Source organism: Corvus brachyrhynchos, unplaced genomic scaffold (assembly GCF_000691975.1).
Source record: "Corvus brachyrhynchos isolate BGI_N302 unplaced genomic scaffold, ASM69197v1 scaffold126, whole genome shotgun sequence".
NCBI classification, from domain to species: Eukaryota; Metazoa; Chordata; class Aves; order Passeriformes; family Corvidae; genus Corvus; species Corvus brachyrhynchos.
This window is the reverse complement of record NW_008239283.1, coordinates 9,202,392-9,221,340: the sequence shown is the minus strand read 5'-3', so window position 1 is coordinate 9,221,340 and position 18,949 is coordinate 9,202,392. Positions and strand designations below refer to the sequence as shown.

The 18,949-nt window shown below is 43.4% G+C and overlaps 1 protein-coding gene across 1 annotated transcript in view; it reads right to left on the bottom strand.

Moving 5' to 3' along the window:
• The window catches only part of TFCP2L1 (transcription factor CP2-like 1), a gene marked incomplete at its 5' end in the record, with an annotated part of 27,594 nt that extends 8,888 nt beyond the window's left edge, over nt 1-18,706 (bottom strand). Inside the window, 6 exons of the mRNA XM_017740227.1 lie at nt 1,602-1,712; nt 2,585-2,737; nt 3,331-3,437; nt 3,687-3,792; nt 5,370-5,446; nt 18,553-18,706. Of these exons, the coding sequence (XP_017595716.1) occupies nt 1,602-1,712; nt 2,585-2,737; nt 3,331-3,437; nt 3,687-3,792; nt 5,370-5,446; nt 18,553-18,706 (708 nt within the window). The remainder of the gene's footprint in view (nt 1-1,601; nt 1,713-2,584; nt 2,738-3,330; nt 3,438-3,686; nt 3,793-5,369; nt 5,447-18,552) is intronic.
• Nucleotides 18,707-18,949: the final 243 nt, after the last annotated feature.

Genomic DNA, 18,949 nt, shown 5'->3' with positions numbered 1-18,949 from the left:
CCTGCTGGGAGGAGCAGCTGGGCCATGGATTTTCTGCACTGCTCTCCAAGCGGGCTGTCAGGGGGCCAGATTGATTCCAGTTGTGCATTCCACATTTCTTTCTCCCATTTCACAAAGCCTGTCCCCAAATAACACTGGGCCAAAGTGTGCACAGCTGTAAGTCAGAGCAACGCCAGTAAGTCAACTCAGACTGAAGGCAGCATTGATACAGAAATACCCCTGGTCTCAATTATAAATCCCTAATTAAATCCAGGCAAGAGTGACAAAAATGCTCCAGTGGCATTGCTTCAGGTTTACACCCGCGAAGGAGCAGAATGTGAACCAGCCTGCTGAAATCTCTGGCCATTAGTCAAACAGCTCAAGTCATAAATGGGTATTAAATGGAGAAAATTTAAGATAGACAGACAGACACAAAGATACTAAAAGCCTTCACAAATATAGGTCAGACTCCACATTCCATGACAGTAGCGTAAAACCAAAGTAACCCAGCTAGAATTGGTGACTCTGTTCTGAATTTAAGCCACAGTAATCAGCAGAAGAAATCTAGCCCTGTTGAATCCCCCACCACCAAGAGCTCAAGAAAATGCTCTGTAGGGGCCTTGCTTGCAACGATAAAAAGACAGCAAGTGTAGCTTTGGAGCTTTATCATCTCCACAAACACTAGCAAATATTTTATCATCTCCACAAGCACCAGCAAATATTTAACTCTTTGGCAACCTGTATTTCCCCATGCAATATGTCAAAGTGCATCAGAGCTCATGGGGAGAGTCTGGCATCTGCCAGCTCAGTAGAATCAGGTCTGTCAATCAGAAAACATGCTGGTTGCTCCTGGCAACATGAGGAAAATTGAGTGGGAGAGACTGGATCTCACAAACAGGAAGTCGATTTAAATAAAGAATAATTAACATCATTTTTGGAAGTCCAGCAAGCTGGTCCAAAAAAAAAGAAAGAACTAAATCAAACAACAGGACATTCCCATAGGGAGACTGAACAACACTTCTAAATCCCTTTCTTGAGTCCTGTTTATGGTGAGTTTATACAAATATCTTAGTAATGACAGGGAGGGGCAGAAGCACATACAACTCTACACCAGATGCATCAGAATATAAGACACAAGATATTCCCAGAGAATAACCCAGAATCTTCTCAGATTTTGCATGTAACAGCAGCTTCATAGGCACAATAACAGAAAAACAAATTATTAATTTAATCAGACAGTCTATTCATCTGCTTAATGCCCCATCTCCAACATGAGCTTTTGCCAAGTAGTTCTGAAAAAAATACAGACAACTGTATTTTCATACAGCTGGCACCTGAGGGCCATGACAAGTGCCCAGGAGCACAGTGAAAATGGAGAAAGTTGTTGTTTTTTTTTTTTAAAGCAAGGCTGCTAAGGGTTGTTTTATACCCCAAAACACAAGAAACTTTGGCATCTTTCATAAATTTCAACAGTGAGAATCATTTTATAATTTCACTCCACTCTGTTTCACTCAGATCTGAGCATACATGTCTCCACAAGACAATCTCCATGGCTCAGATGCTGTTTTCTTTTAAATTTATCTCCCAACATGATGCAGTATGATGTGTCTAAAACACTTTACCTCTGTCAGAATAGTTGTCTCATAGGAAGGCTGATACTTCTCCTTCTCTTGGGTGGTCTTCTTTTCCATTTTTTCCCTGTCAGTCTTCTGTTTTCTGTCTGCTCCTTTAGGCTATAAGTACAAGCACAGGCTCTGCCTTATGCCAAGTATTACAAATTTGGAGACAGAGGCCAACAGATTTATCTAATCTGTTCACAAAAGTCTCCTCAAGATTTACAGCAATTCTACATATGAAACAAGATCAGATCTGAATTTTCTCGACAAAAGAATTAATCAAGCATCTCTACTGTTTCTGTACATCCACCACTAACACCTACTGCAATTCTAAAATAGGCTGACCACAGTCCTGAGATGTGATTCCAACTATTTCAGACTATAAGTTATGCACTTCAACTGGCATTTGCACCATCTTTCCAGAAACAGGAAAGACACTGCTCCAGGAACAAAGCTGGAGCAGCAGATCCTTTGAGAAAACAGGCCTATGAAGAGTTTGTTGTTAAGTAGCTATAGGTCTTCTATGCCCAGATTAGGAGCTTTGAGATGCTTTCTGTCTGAATCTTTTTCTCCTCCAGGTATCATGGTGGCAAACTCTGCTGCAACAACAACGACAAGGTATTTAAGATCTCCACGATAAAATTTCATTGTTTGTGGAGAATTCAATCAAAGAAACTGAAGATGCCCTAATACCTTGATTGCTTAGGAGCATCAAAACGCAGTGGATATTCTATATATCTCAGTATTTTTGTAGTGTTTGAGGCACAACGGACTGGCACAAGTCTTGGTGCAGTATTTCAACTAGAATTGCTGTGTAGGTCAGTGTTTATGCCACTTTCGGCACTGAAGTCCTGTTTAAGATCTTAAGCATACCCAGTCAAAAGCCTGTTCTTTTACTCCAGTATTTGCATCACTCCTACGCAATCTGAAATCTCTGCATGTTTCTGTGCCTTAACCTAGTTGATGACAGAGCCAAAACTACCTCATACCTTGAACACTTTGATCTGGCAGCTTGCAGAATGCAGGTGTTCTGTGTATTCACCATTTTCATTCTGCTTAAAGGTGTCGATTTGCACCCGGAAGGGCACCCCTTTCTCTCCTCCGTGTTTCCGTGGAGTAAACTCTGTGCTGATGCAATGTACCTGGCAAGAGAGAAGCTGTGCTCATCTCTGGAGACAGTTGGAACCTGTGCAAATCTGAATTTCAGATACTGACTGAACATGAGGTTTTGCCTCCTCACAAAAAACTAAGAGGCAGAAGAGTTCATATGTTTTCATTTCTGTTCCTTTGGACAAAATAATCAGGAGAACAACCAGCTCAGAAAGAAACAGGGCATCAGGGAAAGCATCCTTTGAGTTAGGTAAATTCCTCATTCAGATTAAAGACAGCTGATGCTCAGAATGTGAAACAGTCATGAAAGAGGAAAGCAAGCAAAACTAACAGGTTATGAACAGTTTTCTCAAGACAAAACCTATGCTTAGAAAGCAATACCAGTGTCTGAGTATTTTTTTAAGGAAGATCCTGGCAGTAGCAGGTAGTACTCCAGCACTAACAAGTAGCTAGCAAATTGATTTAGTGAGTATCGTACAGATTAATTACACATGACTGTCACATGAGTTAGTAATTATCATTATCATCCTTCTCTCTTCTTCATGTACTGGCTATTTTGACTCCCCAGGTCTTTAAAACTTATCTAACCACTGTATTTACCACAGAAATATGACTTATCTCTTACCTGAATGAATGCTGAAGCCCTCTTTGATGGATCCCAGAGAAATTCAACAGTGTTCAACTGGGTTGGGCTAGCCCTGGGATCCAAGATACCAACTGACAGCGGGATATCTGTAGAAGAAAACCCCTAAAATTTTAAAAATATTAAATTGAAGAAGAGAAAGCATTTCCATACAATCACAAGATGCATGTGAAAGCAAAGCCACCAAAGACATCTCTACTTGGGACCTATAGTGCTAGATCTCCTTCCCTCCCAAAGATACATACAGGATTCATAAAAAACCTAAACACAAATGCAAACACTCCATACACCACTCATCTTCCCAACACTGCAGAGGTGCCACAATGAAATAGCCTCACCTATATCAAGGATGCGGTCCCCAGGGCGACTCCACCTCCAGCCCTCGAGCTGCTGATGCTCTGTGTACTGCAGGCGGCGGTCGTGGAAAACTACACGGATTATGCTCTGTTAAAAAAAGACAGCAATATGAACAGTGTGATCCAGAATCCTCTCTCGAGATGACTTTGGTTTTCCAGAGTAGAAGCAAAAGCTGATCTGTTATGTTTCTCACCCCCATTCATTAGGACAGTAGAAGGGTCCACCTAAGAGACCCATCACCATGTGTATCAAATTCCTATGGGACCCCTGAGAGAGAAAAACACACTTCCCCCTTCACAGGGCACATCTTGGAGGAGAAACACAGCCCTGGACAGCTTTCTGGGATTCACTCTGGAAGCACTATAGCAATGTCCACCTAATCTTAGGTGTCATGGCATGGAAACATCACCATATATACTGCCTCAACACCCAAAAGGGCTCATATGGGGGTAAAATTTAATGTGTCTGTACCATGTCCCAACCCCAGTATATCCCATTCTGATTTGCAAATGTGGAAGCCAGCTCACCTGTCCCTGCACCAGTGGAGCTGACATGTCCAGACACCTTGTCAGCGGGAATTAAACTTGATTCCAGCCGTTAAGAGCCAGTCACTGGATTTGCCCCAGAGCAGTTAAACAAGGGTAGAGTGGGAAAGCATCCGTAACAGCAGGCTGGTCTGCAATGGTGCAGCCATGCCAAAAACTGGAGAAAAAAGGCTGGAATAAGGGCAATCCCCAGGGCAGACAAGTCCTAAGTACTCCTAACTAATAGAGCCTTTTGTATATTCAGAGTGCTACGCTTACATGAGCTAATGACCCCTAACATCCCAGTTTCTCAAGCTCACACTCCTGCTGGGGACTTCCGTATCAAATGAGTGAGCAATTTTTGCCAGTGAACCTGAGAAATGCCCAAATCAAACCCTAGCTTCAAGATGCAAACAAGCCACAGTGGGAACACCTGCAAAATTGGAATCCAAATCCACATACTACCTGAAATGGGCCAGAAGACAAATAGGGAATGGCCTAGACTTGGACAACATTTGAAATCCAAATTGGGATCCAAATTTTGCAACTAGTTCCCACTTGTCAAAGGATATCCTGAGGCGGAACAGCCAAGAATTGAAGGTTGGATCCAGAACCAGGGTCCAGACCAAAGTTTTTGAATTTGAACTGTTTTGGCAGTGGAGGAAACAACAAGAAGAAGTCCCCCAAACCAAATGATCAAGTTCTATATGTTCATGATTAAGCCCATTACCAAAGTAAACTGGAGCTATGCAGAATCTGCCTGGCAGAACAGTGTAAACACCTGGGCCCTCCATTTGTCACGTAACAACCCAGGCATGTTGCTGGGATTGAGTAGGGAGACAAGTCTGCCTCTCCACAGCTTTGACTATGTTCACCACTGAACTTTGGGATTCCCCTGAATCCAGTATTCATAGTGAAACTCTGGGGTCATGATCACAAACAGAATAAAGGTTCCCCTGAAGCCCTGAAAAGCCAAGCTGCATAGTCCCGTGAAACTGTCACTCAACAACTCCATCACCCCTGCTCCCACTAAAAACAATGGCAAAGTGTTTTCCATTGTCTCAGTGGGAGCAAGGTCAGGCCCTTCATTAAAGGCTGTATGTAGTAGCAGGAAGAAAAGAAATCTATATTTCTCCTTACCTTTACATATTTTGTGTTTAAATCTTGAAACTCTCCCAATTTCCTATTCTCAAGTAGACGGATTTCATAAGACTGACCTAGAGTTTAAGGAAACATTTCCAAGGTGTTTAATATGTTGTAGCAATGAGAGAGTCATGCTGGCATTTACGTGGCTGATAAAGCATACGTTTGATCAGGGAAAGCTTATTTTTGCTAACATAATGCATTTGCCCCAGTAATCGATAGGCACTAAAGCACAGCAGAAATCTGAGGGGAAGGTTTGCCTTTCAGCAGCTAAAAGCTCTCCATTAGGGCATCAATTATAGTTATCTCCTGGGGCTGCTATGGTTTTCTGGTCACCCTCCAGAAAGTCATCAGGGTGTTTAAAGCAGCTGTCCCCCCATGTCACACAGCTGTAACAGCACTGCCTTTGTCTGTCACTTCTGCTAAAGCAATCCTACCAAAGCAATGGTTGTGTGAAGAGGTGCTGGCACAACAGGTCCAGGAATGATCCTGCAGAGAATGGCAACTGGGGAAAATCTTGCCTTCTTCACAGAGTGTAAGGTGTTTTGGTGAACCACAAAACCAAAATTTGTTCCATAAGGCCTGGAAAGTCACTGCCAAGGGCATAAATATTCTTCAGACTTGTGGAGGGAGCAACGGGTATTACAGCATGTGCAAGGACCAGTTCCGGGAAGGGAACTCACACTCCACCACCCCACCACCACCCTCACATAAGGAATTTAGTCAATTCAACAGAATTCAGCTAACTGGTTTATAAAATAACATCTCTCTGAGGCTGACAGCAGACAAAGGAGACTGATGTCTCAATATCTTATGCACAGAAATGACTAAGACAGTACAAAAGCTCATTGTACAACACCAAGTCTTTACAATAAACCTGCAGCCAGTACCAAGGCAGGATAGATCATTAGCATTAACGGATCATATGTGTACCTTACAGTTAGCTTTTTTTGTTCATCTTGCTATCCCCCCTTTTTCTGAAAAATGCACAGGGTATGACAAGGCAAGCACCCAAGAGGAGAGCAGCTTGGATTTTCTGGCTCAACCAGCATCTCTGCAGAACTGGCCCAACAGAAAACTACAAAGCAGATCTATCTCCCTCTAAGCAGCTTCTACCAGCAGAGACAAAAATGCTAAATTTTTGGATCTGGATTTAGAAATGGAAGACTTATGACAGCAGATGTGTCAGAAAGGCAGAGCACCTTTTGAGAATCCCACCCATGTTAGTATAGACCATATCCACAGAGCACAGAGATATCTGTGCTTATTCAGCTGGCTGGCAGATAAGAAAAAAAAAAGGAAGGACAAGAGAGGCCATATTGAAGCTCCAAATGTTTGCACAACAGTTCTACTGATGTTAGTAGGAGTTCTGCAAACAGGAAATGACCCTTGAATCCAGCAAGTGACTTAGGGCATGGGGAGAGCAGAGAATAAATCATATGTAGTACCAAAATAAGCATGGAAACATGCACAGATCTTTACCCATCTCTTGGCATGTAAGTAAAACAAAATTACAACAGTGACCTGCCTTTGAAGACTGCTGGACAGCAAAACTGGATTTTGTAAACCACAGTCCTGAAATTGAGGTCTTCCACACTTTAACTCACAAGACTTTCTAATGTTCCCACTGACACGTTACTATTGTTCACCTGACTACTTTTAGAGATATGTACATAATCAATACTGCTACATTAGTATAAAAATGATCAGGGTCAGGTTAACAAATTGGGTTTTCTCTCAGAATGATAGAAAAGACCCTTAAGACCATCAAATCCAACCATTAACCATGTCCACCATTAAAACATGTCCCTAAGTGCCACATCTGCTGTACTACATACTTGTATGTGCTGTACATGTTTATCCATGTTGTACAAAGCACTTGGCTGCTCAGTGATTCAGTCTGAAGATACACTTCACCTATACACTACACACCTATCACACTATATATACTGTGATACAGTTCATAATCTTGAACCCATTTACACAGCCAAGCATCTCTTGAACTTACAGCTCATTCCCATGCAAATATGAGGCTAATTAATCATTACATAAAATTAATTTAGGTTTTGAGAGCAAAAAACAGTAAAACACATCTAACTACTCGGAGGTAACAGGGACAGTGAAATGTAGTGGTATAAGCTGTGCTATGCAGGAAGGCAATGGTCAAACTAGAAGCACTGTCAGCCACTCAGCAAATATCTCAGGAATGAGCAGATTTTTGGGACACCTTTGTGCACTGATACACTCTTGCTCTTTGGTCAGCCTGATCTGCTTATCTGCAGTTACAATGAGACAAAAGAAAATAATGGGCATAAAAACATCACCCACGTTCCTTTCAAACTAGCATCAAGCACTCAAAAACTCTGCAGCGTGCCATCTCTGATCCCCTGCATGGAATAGGGACAGAACTGCAGCCTGGCAGGTAGTGGGCACCTCACATCTCCTTCTGACAGGAGTGACTCACCTTGGAGGGAGTCAGAAACAGATCCTGCAGACCAGTGAAAAAGAAACTGCAGTGTAGACAGAGTTAATATTAAACAGAAAGCCAAAGAGGAAATAAAATGCTTTGATGAAAGATATATGGGTCATCTGATGGAAGCCCTGGAACGCAATTTATTCCATGAAAAACCTCAATCAAAATGGTATTTTATGCTAACTGCTTTCCCCTTGAACTCTGAATGTTTAACTTGAGTTGCTACACGATTATCCAACAAGACTGCTCCCAGCCAAGCTTCAGAAAACATGCGGCTTTTTCCCCTCTCTGTGAAACTCTTGTCAGTGAGAATTTGGTCCTAATTCCTCAAAGTTCCCTTATATATCCATCTTCTGGTATTGATTTTTAGTTTATTCTCCTTAAAGCTTTCCAGCAAATTCATTCCTTTGTGGCTTATGGTACCCAGAATTTATTAGCATGGACAGCATTCAGATACTTGTACTTTTATAGCACCAAACTGCTTGGATTATACTCTGTCCTTGAAAAATAACTTCCAAACTTTGTTCACCCTGTATTTTCCACCATCGCTACCAGCGAAACTCCTGAAATGGTGAATTACAATCTCCACCCTGCAATTATTACTGCAGGGAAAAAAGGCCCTAAAGAATGACCACTTGGGTGTTGGAAAACGAAGTCCCTCTGTAAAATAGCGCAAATAACAGCAACCTAACCTGAAGAAAGCTGAACTCCCCCTGGCGTTAAAGAGGGCAAAGAAGTCACACAAGGCTCTGATCCACAGATCATTTATGAATCCTGCATCACTAACTCACCAGCACTAGCAGGCACACGCTGACAATTTTCTGCTAAAATTAAATCAGTAACAGATCATTCTTAGTCAGGTACCCAAAACTGTAAAGAAACATGTCTGTGAGACTAAAACAATCTGCATTTCCAGTTCTCAAGACAGACTACAACTAGCTACGCCCAAAACATACAGCTGAAATACTCCCCCATAATGAGTTTTTCCATTTGTCTCAGATGGAAATACAGATTAATACAGGTCAGACTGCAACTTTTCAAGTCAATACTTGGTGCTGAAGCTGGAGACAGGGGCAGAGGGTACCAATGCTTAGACTCTGCAGTTATTTGATTGAATAGCACAGGTCCAAGACCAGGGCAAGTATCTTGTCCTCAGCTGACAATGGAAGAATGGGGCTCAGATGGGAAAAAGAGCCTGAAAAAACAATTGTGGCAGTGGAGAGCAGCAGTGCTGTTTTAGATCAGTCCCCTTCATCAGGATGATGGGGCTAAAGGCCAGCAACTTGCTGAAACCCTTTTCCTACCATGCTCTCAACACTGGCCACAGCTGCACCATCACAGGCAACACAGGACTGAGATCACCTCAAAGTCGATGACCAGCCTGGTCTCTGGTCAGGTGTGGTACTGGACACATGCACAGGGGCACCTAAAGCACCTCTGTCATTACCTGAAATGAAGGGGACACTTTGCAAGCCATCCCCAGCACAGCTGAGGCTGCAGCAGCCTCCTGCACGTCTGTGTCACCACAACCATTCTTCCCTACCTCAGGCAGAGAGCAGGACAGTAATAAATATTCAGAAAACCACAGCAAATTCTTGAGATGCAGTTTGTCTCCCAACTTCATTGAAAGCTTCAGGGGCACCAATAAAAACCCGGGCGAGTGATGATACACTGTAATTTCTATTTTAAACAGACATTCTCTGGGCAACAGCAAATTTATGTAATCTCCTCCTAGGCTACAGTCTGAGCAACTTGCTTTACAAACAAAGTAGTACCCAGTAAAGTAGCAACCACCCAGGTCCAGAGAGTTCCTGGTTTGCAATTCATGAAGCAATTCCACCTATCTGAGGGAGGATTTATAGGCTGCTTACTTTTTTTAACTTCATTGTCTTTGGTAATTAACACACATTAAATGTGGGCATGACCACTTAAGGTGGAGACAGAAGAACTGAAAGTCAACCACTTACTACAGGGGAAGAATAATTTAGTTCAACACAGGAAGGATTTTACCTGCTCAAAAGGTACATGTTTAACAGCTTACTGATTTCCATGAAATTTAGACAGCCATCAGAAATTCTAGGTAATTTCTGATTACAAAAGATTATCACCATTTCAAGCTCAAAGTTAAATTTTGCTCAAATATTATTTACTACACAACCACAATATCCTGCTTGCTTTTCTTTGTTTTCGTGTTACATTTCAAGGGCCACTTGCACTGTGCATTTTGTGGTTTCCTGCACAATATACCGATACGATACACTAATTTCCAATTAGGATGCTGATGTTCCAGGCTGATATGACTCAGGCCTTACTTAATCTAACAAAGTAGCCTTTCCAGAAATTAATTAAACTCTAACCTTTGAATCAGCAATATCCCCAACAAAAGTCTGTAGGAAAGAGGGAAAAAAAAAAAACAAACACCCAACAGATAGTCCTCTTTCTCAGAATGGATCCACACAGCACTAGACAGAACCAGCCTGGAAACTGTTTGATTATTAAGCCAAGTTGGCCAATAAAAATACCATTTAGCAACTTTATATGGACATCCTAAAGAGTGCACAGATAAAGGCAAAGGAATGCTGACAGTCAAACGCACCATGCAGAAGGAGGGGGAGGGGAAAAAAAAACCAGCAAGCATTTATCATACCAAACCAAAGCACATCCAGCAGGCAGGAGGAACGCCTTTGAAACAGCCAAGCACAACTATTCAGGGCATCAGGCACACACAAGATTTTTCTGACAAGAAAGATTAATGAACCTTCAGGGTAAACAGACAAGAGTAGCAGAGCTGGCATGTGAACTTGCATACTTGATGACACACACCTTTTTAGCCAGTCGCAAGCAAAAATAAAAACTAACATAAGACTTGCTCAAGCGTCCCATGCGCGGACACTCTGCAGGACAAGAAGCAAAAGCAGAACCCTAAATCCCTGAACCACAAATGACAGCGGATATTCTGCAGTTGCTTGCTGCAGTCTCATTTGACAAGATGCTGTAGATGTTTATCCAGTGGATATTATGAATTCACCAGCTACACAATAGGCCACCCTGGAAGTTCCCTCTATGCTAGGAACATGGAAATCCTGCAAAGGAGGACAAGCTGTGAGCCAGGAAATGCAAAAGGAACATAAGAGTCATTCTAACACTGCAGGCTCATCTAGCCCCACATCCCACCTTCAGCACAGCACCCAGAGATGGAGCAGGGTTAATACAGCCAGCCCTTTCTTCCTTGCAGTATCTTCCTGGTTTCTGGTGTTCAGTGTCCAGATTGTATCTACACTGAGCTGCCCAGTCATGACCAATGCTCATTAACGCTTTTGTGTGGTCTCCTTCCGAATTTGCTTGTACTGTGGCAATCAGAACCACAATTTACACGTGCCTTGCTTTAGCGTTGACAGTCTGGCCCTTTGCCTGCCTCCTGCCTCTCCCCTTGCAAAAAGCCCCCTTAGCTCCACTTGTTTTGGTACCCAGGAGTTCAACACCAAGGGTTCCTGCCCTGCTTGCCCCTACCAACAGGGCAGCAACACTACAGGAACACTGCACACCAATTCAACTACTAATTCTACCACCATACCACAGAGCTTCACTGTCATCATGTCGTTTTTATGTTTTTCCTCCTTTTACAATGTGCCCCCAACTCAAGGGGATTTCTTTGCCCCCCCTTTTCTCCTTCCCTACCTCTTTTTTGTGGGAAAGCCAAAGAGCTGCCTCAGAGCCAAGCTGGCTGCAGGAAAATTTCACTGCTCATTTACTATATGAACATTTGTCTGAGTCCTACTCTCCACAGACTTCTGAAGATGGTATGTTCTACAGTGGTGACACTTCGTTGCTAACAGGCACTAACAGAAATAACCCTCATTTACAATGGTTTCCACTCAAAAGAGAGGGAGATGCATTTAAATCCCCAAAGCCTACAGTCTCACTTTGAATCAAGGACACAAAACAAGCCAGCAGACACAAACACTTCTAGTTGCTAACTTCACTCTGTGCACTTGGGTTTCTTTTGCATAGTCTTCATCCACTTGATCTCACCTAATCTAAACCATGTTATAAACTTTGATTTTTAATACAAATTAATCAGTGAAGAAATTATGGACCTCCAATGGAAAGCTGAAAAAAGAAATACCCTGTGAAAATAATTTCTTCCTGTATTTCCACTTCTCTAGCATGTACTCGAAACACTCAGGATTATCTTAGTCACATCTGCCCAGCTCAGAAAATCTCAGCCCTCTCTGTGTAAGTAAAAAATACAGGCTTCTTCTGGTTTCAACCTGTTTTAAGTCAATTTGGACAACAGGTTTTATAGCTCTGTAAGAGTAGCTTTGTGTGTAATATTTACTTGAGTTTCAGATAACTAAAAAGAATGGTCCTGGGTGAGGGTGCTGACAAGGGATGCAGAAGAGCAGAGTATGACTCCTGACCCCACATAGCAGCTCCCTTAGATGCCCTCAGGTTAAATCCCTTCCTTCACATTTCTGCAATAGGAAACTGGAAGAAGCAAGTCCCACTCCCACCTGTGGCTGCTCAACCAGTGCCTACACAGGGCAGGGAAGGAGATGGGATCAAAGCTGACTGTACCTTCCACACTGGTCACAAACATGGCACCAAGCTGGGACAGGAAGAATCTCACGCTCCAGTGCTTGCTGTCTAGTATCAGGGACACATAATAAATCCTTGGTAGGAAGCAAATGGGAGAAAAAAAATTGCTCTTTTCCATACCTCTTTAGGAAAATAAAAAGTATATTCTCTTAAAAAAATCTGTCTTACTCCTACAAAAACAGCTAATCATGTCAAACTTACAGTATTTCTCAAGCTTCTGACTGCTACCTAAAATGTGGTCTTTTAGGACTACAGATTAGAGGAAGCTAATTGGAAAATTTCTACACATTGACAGTAACATTCACACAAACATCAAATCCTGTAAAATCACAGGCAAAAAATTCTCTGTCATAATTAAAGGAATCTCAAATAGATATGGATAATGGGATAAAGTAAAAAAATTATGTGGACTAGAAGGAAAAAGCCTTCCCGGTATTTTCATACTTCTTACTACACTCTGAGGAACTTCTGAGCACTCCCTTTTTTCACAGATATTGGAAGATTTACGGGAGAACAAAATGCATTCTAGGGGCTTCCAGTAGGAGTTGTGCACAGGCTACAATCCAGCAAGTTCACAATCCCACTTGAATTTCATCCAGATGTTAGCAACAGAAGAAAGGATTACAAAAAGAATAGAAAACAGCCTCTTGGTTAAAAGACAACTGAGATTCTAGCTTCCTAGGGACAACAGAAGTCAGATGCTCTACTTACGCAGAGGTGCCCTGTCATCTGAAGCAAGATTCATAGTCAGCTTTGGGATAGTGTGGTTTGGAGAGAGGGTTGTTTATCCTGGGCTGCCAAGTGAAGACAGAGCTGCCAAACATATGGGGAAATTGCTTCTAGCACAATTAATGGCTTCAGCTGAGACACCAGAACCTACTCAGAGCTGTCTTCAAAGTCAGGCAGGAGACAAATTCCTTCTCCAAAGATGAAGTGCACCACAAGAACCAAAAACACCAAAAGCCACTTTCAGAAATGGGAAAGACAAATTAGCTTTGTTAGCCATTTCATTTTTTAAGCCATTCAAACCCAAGAACAGACTGGAAAGGGGTCAAGGAGCAGTATGGCACCCCACAACGATTAGAGAATAAGGATGCATGGGTGGGTAGGCAGGCACCAGGGAGCACCTGGTACTCAGTCTCAATGACACAAAGGCACTGCTGTGTCTGTGATCTCAGGCAAGGGTGGAGGATTTGTCGACATGTCCACCAGCAGCAGAGCTTCTACACATGCCCAGGGCCTGGTCAGTGATGGAAGTTACTGTCAGGAAAAGAGGCAGTTCATAGCACAGGACAAAGCAAAAATATCCTCATAAACAGAGCTATAATTAAACCAGAAGCACACCCAGCCAGAGCTGGTCACTCATCCTTCTCTACACTTCATTTAGGCAAATAAAGAATTGTTCCAGGAAAAGTACAAACATCCAGGCAGTTGTGACCCCATAAAAACTCAATTACGTAGGAGTTAACGTCAATATAAAACAGCTTTTTTCATTTACTGTAAATCTCAGTGTTTAAAACTGGGTTCTCTGGCTATAGAAGATTAGACAACCAAATTTGAACTTTAGACTTTTTAAGGGAGGCAAAGGTTCTCTTTTGCCTTCTGCTGTAAGCAATTCCATCTCCTACCCAAACAATTAGCAATGAACTCCAAAGAGTCCTCTTCAGCTGTTCCTTGCCCAGTGCTTCCTGCACCTTTCTTTGGAGAAGCAACCAGAGCATATCTACAGTTGAGCTGAGGCAGGACAACACCCAACAGATTTTAAATGCAGCACCGTTTAAAATGTACCATTTTATGCATATGTATCTTGGACCTGGATATATGCCTTGGCACCCTGGGCTTGAAATTCAGGGCTTTTGTTTAGGTGTGACCCAGACTCAAACTAAATCCATCTATAGGTTTATGAGCTAATGCACCTCTACAGCAACACTCTCAGTATCACAAATTCTCTCAGATGTTAGGGGTTCTCCCTCATGGTTTGGGCTTTTGGCTTGTTTGTTTTCTGAACCATCTAGGACTGGCACTAAGGCTGACTCCTGGAAGACACCATGAAGCAGAGGTGTCCAGCCTTCCAAACCCCAACCAGCTGTACACTAAAATGTCTGCATGGCCAAGAACCACAAGTCACACACTGCAGACTGGGAGAGCTGAACAGAGCCCAGGAAAACTTTACAGGCAGATGACGGCAAGTTACTCTGAAGTACCACTAGGGGACTGGGCTGGATTTCTCACACAGCCTGCTCTCAGTGACCCTCTGCCACTAAACTTAACCTCCCTCTAGGTGAAGTAATTAACATCTGAGGTTCTGAGCCAACCCAATGCTGGTCATGAAACAAAATCATGACTTGAACAGCTCACAGTCCACATGTGGTTCTGGCACTACAAGCTAATTCCCTTGGGCAATGACTTTCAGGTTTTTGTGATTTTTGGCATTTTGTTTTTTAACAGAATGACTTTATTTCCTCACATTTATTAGCATTCAGATCTACTGTACACAGTGCTTGTTTCCTCCACATTCCTCCTGCTGCAATTTCTGGAACCACCTTTCATTGCTTCCATTTCTGTCCATGTTTGAAACTGGTTTCAACCAGCCATGGTCAAACCACACCCCATATGACTGCAGACCATGGAATATGCACTGCATCAAGCTGTCTTGCTGAAGCAGTGGTTTGTAATATGGTTGCTGGTTGATTGTTTGTCTGAAAATCCCTATCCACAAGAGACACCAAAATAGTGCTAAAAGGCAGGCTAGCTCCAGAAACGTTAGGATGTTTCTGCTGCAGACTTCTGGACAGTGTAGTTCTGTTGACAGATGTGATCCCTGGCCAAAAGAGCAATGCCAGCAGCAGCTTCCAGTGCAAGGACAGCACCTTTACCAGTTTCACTGACTGAAGGTGGAGTGGTATTGAGACACCATATTAATAAGCCTATACTTTGTCCCATCAGATGAGTAATCCTTCTGAGTTCCAGTAAAGAACTCTTAATGAAGGAACTGCCCTAAGGATCAGCAAACTAAGACTGTGTTCAATTTGGCTCCAGTTTCCCAAGGAATGTGGGAAGGCAGGGGGGAAAGAGATCAGGAAAGACAAGTGTAATGACTCAGTCTCTGGAATCCAAGCAACAGATTTGACTCTAGTTACCTCATTTACAGACTGGTTCTAGAGCTGTGGCCAGAGAGCACTCATGGTTTCAAACTGGAGCAGACAAACTTGGGACTCTGCCACTGCTGAATGTCCCCAAGTCAACTTAACACTACAGCTAAGCTCACTCCATTATGCTCCCTCACAAATACTTCCCCTGCTCCTTAGTGAAAACACTGGTCTCTGGTTTCCAGCTCCAGAGTCCTCTCAGCCACCGTCCTTGTGGAGTCCCCAGACCAAAGATCTCTTCCTCCAACACCACTGACCATCCCTCTAGGTCTATCCTGCAAGAAGCAAGGCTCAAGAAAAGCCACTATGCTCCACAAGTCCAGAACCCTCTTCCAGCTGTACACAAACACAGCCACTGGACCAGTCCTCCTTCCTAGCCCATGTGAAATCCTTTCAGATATCACTTGAAACTCTCCACTGATTCCTCTTCTATCTCTGCTATGCAACTTGGCCTTTTCAATTTGCTATCCAGTACTTCCAGGTTTCCATAGCCCACAGCTCTGTCAGCCCTGACCTCTCTTCCATGCAGTTCTGTATATGGACATTCCTGAGCTGGTCCATTCACCACCACTGAGCAAGTCATGTGTGGAGAATGTGTGGAGGGCAGGAAGCAGAGCTGCTTCACAGTGACAAAAGGTCAGTTACTGAGTGGCAAAGAGCTAAAGTCAAGAAGGAACATTTGAACAGCAAGTTGCAAGAATCACCCAGCAAGCAGAAAACCCAAACCCTTTACTCACAATTTGGGAAATTAACCACGCCAGATGTGAATTGCTTTGTTGGTGCTAGGACAGCCAGTGTGTCTTTGTATCTCCCTTACTACAAGCCAGCCATGACTGACACACAGGCAGGGCCAGAGGGACATTCATTAATGAAGTTACCCATTTGCTAAAGTAATCCATCACAACACTCAAGAAGGGAAGTTTTATGTAACAGTTCTTGGCCAATCTATGATAAAACACAGAGAGGTTAAGGTGCAAGAGGTGTCCCTTTGCTTACAGCCAGCACAAGGTGATAAGGTGTAGGGGATGGTCTTAAACTGCTTCATGAGATGGCTGTGGCATTGCAGCTGGGTCCAGTGCTTTGGAGTCAGCCAGTTCCTCTGCTGTGCCACAAGTATTGGTTTCAGAAACCTCAGCTGCCTCAAGGTCCCCTTCACATACCTCCTCAAGCCCACAGAACACAACTTTACTAAGGAGATTAATTTTCTGACAGAGCCTTTCAGTCCTCATCCCTTTTTAACCCATGGCAATGTTCTCACCAATAACCCACTAACAGAAACTAGACACTCCAGCTTCCCAGCCCTGCCCCTCTGCACAGCTCCCACCAGCCTCACCCCCACTTTGCTCTTCCAGGCCGGCCCAGCTTCACGCTCTTCAGGGTGTATTCTGCAAAGACACACCCCACCTTGAGGGATGAAAGGGATGATATCCAAGAAATGCCAAGGAAGCAGGAAGCAGTGTCAAGATGTAGCAGTAGACAACTCCTTGCAATAGTAAGCAGGACAAAGCCTAACACAGCACGACATCTATCTAAAAGGCAGTAAAAATCTTATTTTGCAAAGGAAAATGTGGTCACACAGGTTTTTTTTTAAAAACTCATGGTATTGTGATAAGAGTTGTCTAACTTTTTCCACTGCCAAAGTAAAAAAGTTTGCACTGCTTCATGTATGCTAAAATATTTGGCGGTCAACAGATTTTCATTAAAAAAAAATCTTTTATTCCAATACAGGAAAGAATTGTGTTTCATAGGAAGATTCATCTAAATCTCACAATTGATACACCCTATTGCCACCTCCTGGGATCTGCTGTGTTTCGAGGGATAAACTGAGATGACACAGTCGCATATCCCAAGCATCTTTTGATCCTGAGAGACACAACAGTGCCAGCTTATGTGACAGGAAATACCTGGCTCCTTGGGTAGAGCCTGCAGTACTTCACTGATCTTTCTGCAGGGGTTCTATGGGTCTACCAGCTACCAGCACAGATCCAGCAGCCAGATGCACCTGAGGTCAGGGTCCAAGGGAGGTCAGGGCTCCAACACCTACCAGCATTAAGAGAAATCTACCCAGGGAGGTACCCACCCAAGGGAGCATCCTACTCAGTGCATGAAGCTCAAAGAGCTGAGGCAGTATCCTGAGGCAGAAGAGGATCTCAGCAAGACAGCAGACAGCCTTCAGCTTGTTGTTAGGCCCTTTTTTGCAGCCTGGCAGAAAATGAGCCTAAGTGTGTTTTAGCATAATTTGTACATGGAGAGGTCTGATCCCCTCAAGACCCACACACAGGAGGTGCTACAAAGTGACAGCCAAACACCAACCACAGATGTGCCTGCATAAATGCTGCCAAAGGGGGAAAAAGAAGAGAACACAGAGAAACACAGTGCTTGTTTATCCAGGAGTATGAACTAGTCTGTGAGGTCAGTGATAAAGGACCTTGCTGCACTGAACTCTGGCAACTTGTCAAGTTAGGCACTGAGCAGAGCCACACCAGCCTGCCTGTGGGAGAGATGTCACTGCCCAGCCCTCAGAGCAGCCTCTGGATACCTGCTAATTCATCCTCTGGCTATGCCCTCCAGCAGTGCCAGGGGACTTGCAGCGGTAAGAGCCCTCCCCAGTCCCAGCTGGCCCATCTACTTCATCAATCTGGCTTTGTGAGATGAAGGCAGGAGGCTGCACCTTAAGCTGTCTGAGATCAAGCCAGTACTTTGCCACAGGAACCTGTGTAAGCTATAACACTGCTTTAAGTCAACAGTTAAATCAGTCATACTTCATTATTTTAGAACAGTTGATAATCTGGTATCTAAATATAGAAAATTAAATATTCCTCCTTTCCTCCACCCCCCTTCCCCACTTCTATCCCTCTTCTCCCATCCCACTGCCCTCCCCGTAAGGCAAAGTATGGGATAAAATCTCATTAAATGTTCCCAGGAAATACCCTCTCCTTCAGTGTACTGCAAACCCTACCTTGGTTGAGGTAGGTCAGGGTTTCCTCATGCAGTTTCACGGCAGGTGAGGTGGCTGTGCAGAGGACATACTGAAAGGGTGGCAGTTTGGCATCGTTCTCAGGAGACAGCTGCGGTTCTTCCTGCTTGAAGATCGGCAGCGCAAGGACATCTCTGCAACATACAGTTCATACACAGTCAGTTGCAAAGAGCAAAGACTGCCCCAGCGTCAATCTGCATTTGGTTCTCATGATCTGAGATAATGGGGGTGGTCTCTGGAGAAACACTGGGTTAAAATGGCTAAAAGAGGAAGAATTTGGTCTGTTTAATGTAACCAGGCAACTTCTGCCTCTAAGATATCAGCACTGCACACAAAAGAACATAGCACTGGTGAAACAGAGTATGTCTGAGAATTATGT